General features: G+C 46.4%; 1 protein-coding gene across 1 annotated transcript; it reads right to left on the bottom strand.

Moving 5' to 3' along the window:
- Positions 1-352: 352 nt before the first annotated feature.
- Positions 353-3,503, bottom strand: slitrk4 (SLIT and NTRK-like family, member 4). Its single transcript, XM_085904860.1, has 2 exons — positions 1,022-3,503; positions 353-777 (listed from the first exon to the last, which is right to left on the bottom strand). The coding sequence occupies exons 1-2, from the start codon at positions 3,501-3,503 to the stop codon at positions 626-628; spliced, it is 2,634 nt and encodes an 877-aa protein (XP_085760986.1). The 3' UTR covers positions 353-625.
- Between the last annotated feature and the right edge of the window lie 997 nt (positions 3,504-4,500).

Raw genomic sequence — 4,500 nt, 5'->3', positions numbered from 1 at the left:
GGGGGACACAACTCCATTCAGAATACACCGATATAGATAAACATGGCTCTTTACACAAAGAAAACAAGTCATGAAATCAACGTCTTGAGAGTTTTGCAGTTGCCTTGGGATGAACGCAAAACCGGAGCCATTTTGAGGAGGTATCCTGCCATGAGTGTATAATCATGACAAAATGGCATTGAGTCTGCAAACAGCCCCAGAGAGTTTCCCTCATGAACAAACAAATAGCCTTACAAAATGGAAAAAAAAAAGCAAGGTACGTATAATCTGCTGAGTCATTCTTTGTAACTAATCCCAGAAATTAGTGTTGTCAGAAATCTGTACATTTAGGAGCCAAGAAGGATACGTCTGAGGTGCCCTCTTTTTTTTTCTTTTTTTTTCCTGTTTCCACCCTTCTGTTATAAAAAGAGAGAAAGGAGCCTCCGAGGTATTTTCTCAAGCACTGTTTCCACGGTCATTTGAGTTGATAGGGCCAAAAAAAAAATTCAAATGAAATAACACTAGAAATAAAAAGTCACCATTTCCATAGCAGCAAAAAATACTAAGACCGTCGGGTTGTTTGTAGGCTGTCTCGTGGTGTCTAAGTACGATTCATACATGTGGCCATGGATGATCCGAATGTCTTTCACTGTAACGTGTATCCCCGTCGATCCATGTAAAAGCTTTGTAGTACGGAGGAGCCATTTTGTCCATCTAAGCACTGGTCATTACCATTTTCCAGAAGGCACTTTTTTGTTGAATATGTGTGTGTGCGAGGGAGTGTATGCGCACAGCTGGCTGCAAAGAGAAAAGGGAAGACAGAAAAGAAAAGGGTTGGGGGTTACATGATGCGTGCAACTAGAGGGGGAGAAAGCAAAAACAAAAGCCGATCTGTGTAGCCGACTCTGCCGTGTTTGTACGTAATCACGGCACTGAATCAAACGTGACCGTTTCTACATTTGAGTCAGTGCGGTCTGCTCCTCAAGCACCTGAAGGTAATCAGGTGTTCCTTGGAGCTTGGCTTTCAGCTCGTAATACTCACTTTTTCTTTGCTCCACCACAATCTTACTGTGGTTCCCACCTATCAGCGACGATTTCTTCATCTTTCTATCAAGTGTTTTCTCTGGGTAGCGGATTTCGTAGGCGCCCATGCCTATGCTGTTGAAATCTCTCTTGCCGTCCAGGAAGTTCTGGATGAACATGCTGGGCTCTCGATTCGGGAGGAATTCCTCAAGCTCGTCGATTGTGCTGAGCCGCTTGTTGCGCTCCAAGGTGGATAGTGCGTCTTTATCCTTTTCGGCGCAACTTCGAAGGATAATTTTCTGCCTTTGGGAGTCGGCAAACTTGAACCCCGCGTCCATATCCGACGAACGGCCGATGCCGCACGTGTGGCTCTTGCCAATGTGTTCAATGGTTTGGGGGATAAAGGTTTCGCCTCCCAATTCGTCGCCCGGGACGGAGCCTTTTTTGCCTGACTTGTGGCCGTGGCGGTGGAGCTGCAGCGACATGGAGCCGCACTCCTGATTCCCCAGCTCCTGCCGACCGGCTGGTTTTCTATTCCTTCTGAGGACAAAGACGAGAAGGCAGAAGGCCACAAACACCGTCAGTATCAGCACGACGAGGATACTCAGGATCATGATCGAGAGAGGTACGGGACCTCCCGGCGGGGCTTTGCCAACTCCTGCGGGGGATACTGACGTCAAAACCGGGGTGGCGCTGGTGAAAATAAACGGAGGCCGAGCAATCAGTTTTGGGCACAGGATCTCGTTTTTTAGCAGGCGCAGTTCAATGTTGGAGAATTGCACGGGGGAGGCACATCTCACCTCTTTAGCTGCCACTCCGTCACTAAGCTTGTCTAGCCATAGTTTGAAAGCAACCAAATCGCAGGAGCACTCCCACGGGTTGCCCTCAAGGTCTATCTGGGTCAAAGAGCGCAGCTGGTCCAGGACACCGCTTACTGGCAGGGTCATGAAGTGGTTGTTTTTCAAATTAAGTTTGGCTAAAGAGACGCCTGCAAACACATAGGCGGGGAGACTCCGTAACACGTTATTGTTGAGATACAGCAATTGCAAGTTTGGCATGGAATCAAACGTGCCCGCCAGAACTTCTTTAATGGCATTGTACTCCAAATACAGGTACTGTAGATTGGTGAGACCCAAGAACATCTCGGGGTGTAACTGCTCAATCTGATTTCCATTCAGATACAGTCGTCTTAGATTAGTCAGGTTAGCAAACACACCTCTCTGGATGCTGACAATTTGGTTGCTGCCGAGGTGAAGCAGATCTAAACCTTCGAATCCTTGGAAATCAATTGGGTTTATGTCCCGAATGTAATTCCCGCTCAAGTGAAGTTTCTTGGCATTTGGCGGTTTCGGGAGGAGATCGGCTAGATTTTTGATATTTCTTTCCTGGCAACTGACGCTAATGCCAAAATCTGATGGGTGGGTTTTACAGCTACACGGCTGTGGGCATAACATCGGGGGGCTCCGTGTCTGAAAGGAAACAATCTGGCTATTTCTTCCAAAAGGGGGTAAACCGGCTACAATTCCATTTCCGTAAATTTTCGACGAGTCTGTGGTTTTTGGCGATTTTGTGGTAATGGCCACCGCAGAAGTGGGGGAGGATGCCTGACCCGTGTCGGGGAAAGCGGGCGGCATTCTAACGTCAAAGTCACTTCCCGTGCCCATGGGGCAAAGTTCTTGCTTATTTGTTTCTTTCAGCAGCCTCCCATACAAATCACTTGGCGTTTCACAGATGGCCTCTCCGATGAAAATATTGTAGGGCATGTTTTCAAGCCATGCCTTGAGAGGCGCTAAGTCACACGTACAATTCCAGGGGTTATCATCCAACTGCAGCTCGACAATCCGTCCGATGTGCTCCAGAACACCCAAATACGGAAGCTTCTGGATCCTGTTTCCTCTTATATCCAGGTGTGTGAGGGAGGCGAAGCGAAAGATATTGTCAGGAAGTGCCTGTATAAGATTGTCATTCAGAATCACCACTTTTAACTTGTGCAGTTTGTTGAACGCTCCTTTTTCGATGTACTTGATCAAGTTGTAGTCAGCTTGAAGGTACTCCAAATTTTCGATGCCGAGGAAAGTGTCGGCTTGCAGCACCTTCAACTCGTTGTTGTTGAGATGAAGCTGTTTCAAGGCGCTCATCCCCATGAACGCGCCACCTTCAATGTTCTGCAGTTGATTATTCCCCAGCTGCAGAGATACAGCATGGGTGAAGTTGAGGAACGAGTTTGGGTAAAGAATTATTAAGAGGTTATTTTGGAAGTTGAGGTGGTATAATGACGACACGGGCGGAATGAGTTGCGTCGGTCGATAGACGGTGATCTTTTCACAGTTGACGTACAGCACATTTTCCACCGACAAGCAGGAGCAGGCGCTGCAAGTCTCAGACATCAAGTCAGGAGCAGAAGGGTCTGCCATTGGGAGTCCATCTGACATGGAGGGGGGTGAAGGGGAGGAGCTTGAGATTGAAGAGCAAAAGGCTGCCAGCAGGAGAACGAGCATCATCTCGCCGATTAAAAATCCTCCCACAGAAAATCATTTAGTAGCCTTTGGAAAGAAAACAAAAAAAGTCAGGTGCATGCACAAGCCTACATGTACTGTCAAGGACATTTAAAATTTTACAGCCATATGCGCTCTTGATTGTAACATCCATTAATAAACGTTATTCCCCCAAAATATCAAATGAATAAAAATCGAATCAGATATTTATTTTTTCATTAATTTACCTTTTTATTTTTCAATTCAATTACCCACTGGCCACACAAATGCTTAACGCAAAAAAATTCAACATATGCTCAGGAAATGGAGAACACACCGGCTGTTGCACATAGGCACAGTTTTTTTATTTGTTTATTTTAAAAAAAGGAAAAAAAATTGGACGACAGACCTTAAACGTTGTTCCCTCCCTGCCTATCCATCATAATCAAAGTCAAACGACGCAGTTCTATAACGGTCTGGTTTAATGCCAGCCGCAGCTGCACATTGAGGTTATTTAGGAAACCATCTGACAGTATGCAGAAGAGTTAAGACGGTGTCTATTAATAATACTTTCCAAATGTTTTTAGAAATCTACGTTCCTTTTAAATCGTAGATTACCTGGGAATTGTTTCAGATGAACCGAATATTACAAAAAATGCATAAAAACAAATCAATACTCACCTAAAGCTGCTGTGGCAAACTCCTTTAGGAGACTCGGGCGGCATTGGTGGGACAAGGATGAAGCGCTCCCAGCCGCGAAGAAAAGACACATTTCAAGGAAGCAACAAGGCTTCCCCGCTCCTTCATTTCCATACAGACTGCTGCGCATCAACGGAAAGCCAAGCGCGCTGGCCTGGATGGAGGGGGGGCGGGGGGTCTGCTAAGGAGACAGGAAAGCAGGGTGGGCTTCTATTTCACCCGATGCGTCTCTTGCCGACGGGATGCGCGTGCTTGTAAAAAATCACCTTCTGCTTGCTTGAGTCCCAAGGTTGTCCCACCTCCATGAGAATGAAGGAACATTTAC

The sequence above is a fragment of the Syngnathus leptorhynchus genome, chromosome 2 (assembly GCF_054491065.1).
Source record: "Syngnathus leptorhynchus isolate UIUO chromosome 2, UIUO_Slep, whole genome shotgun sequence".
Lineage (NCBI taxonomy): Eukaryota > Metazoa > Chordata > Actinopteri > Syngnathiformes > Syngnathidae > Syngnathus > Syngnathus leptorhynchus.
This window is presented reverse-complemented; position numbering and strand designations above follow the sequence as displayed.

Coding starts and splice junctions, on each gene's coding strand:
- slitrk4 (XM_085904860.1), bottom strand. CDS start 3,503: ATGATGCTCGTTCTCCTGCTGGCAGCCTTTTGCTCTTCAATCTCAAGC. Junction 778..1,021: donor TGTGGTGGAGCAAAGAAAAA/GTGAGTATTACG, acceptor TTCTCTTTGCAG/CCAGCTGTGCGCATACACTC.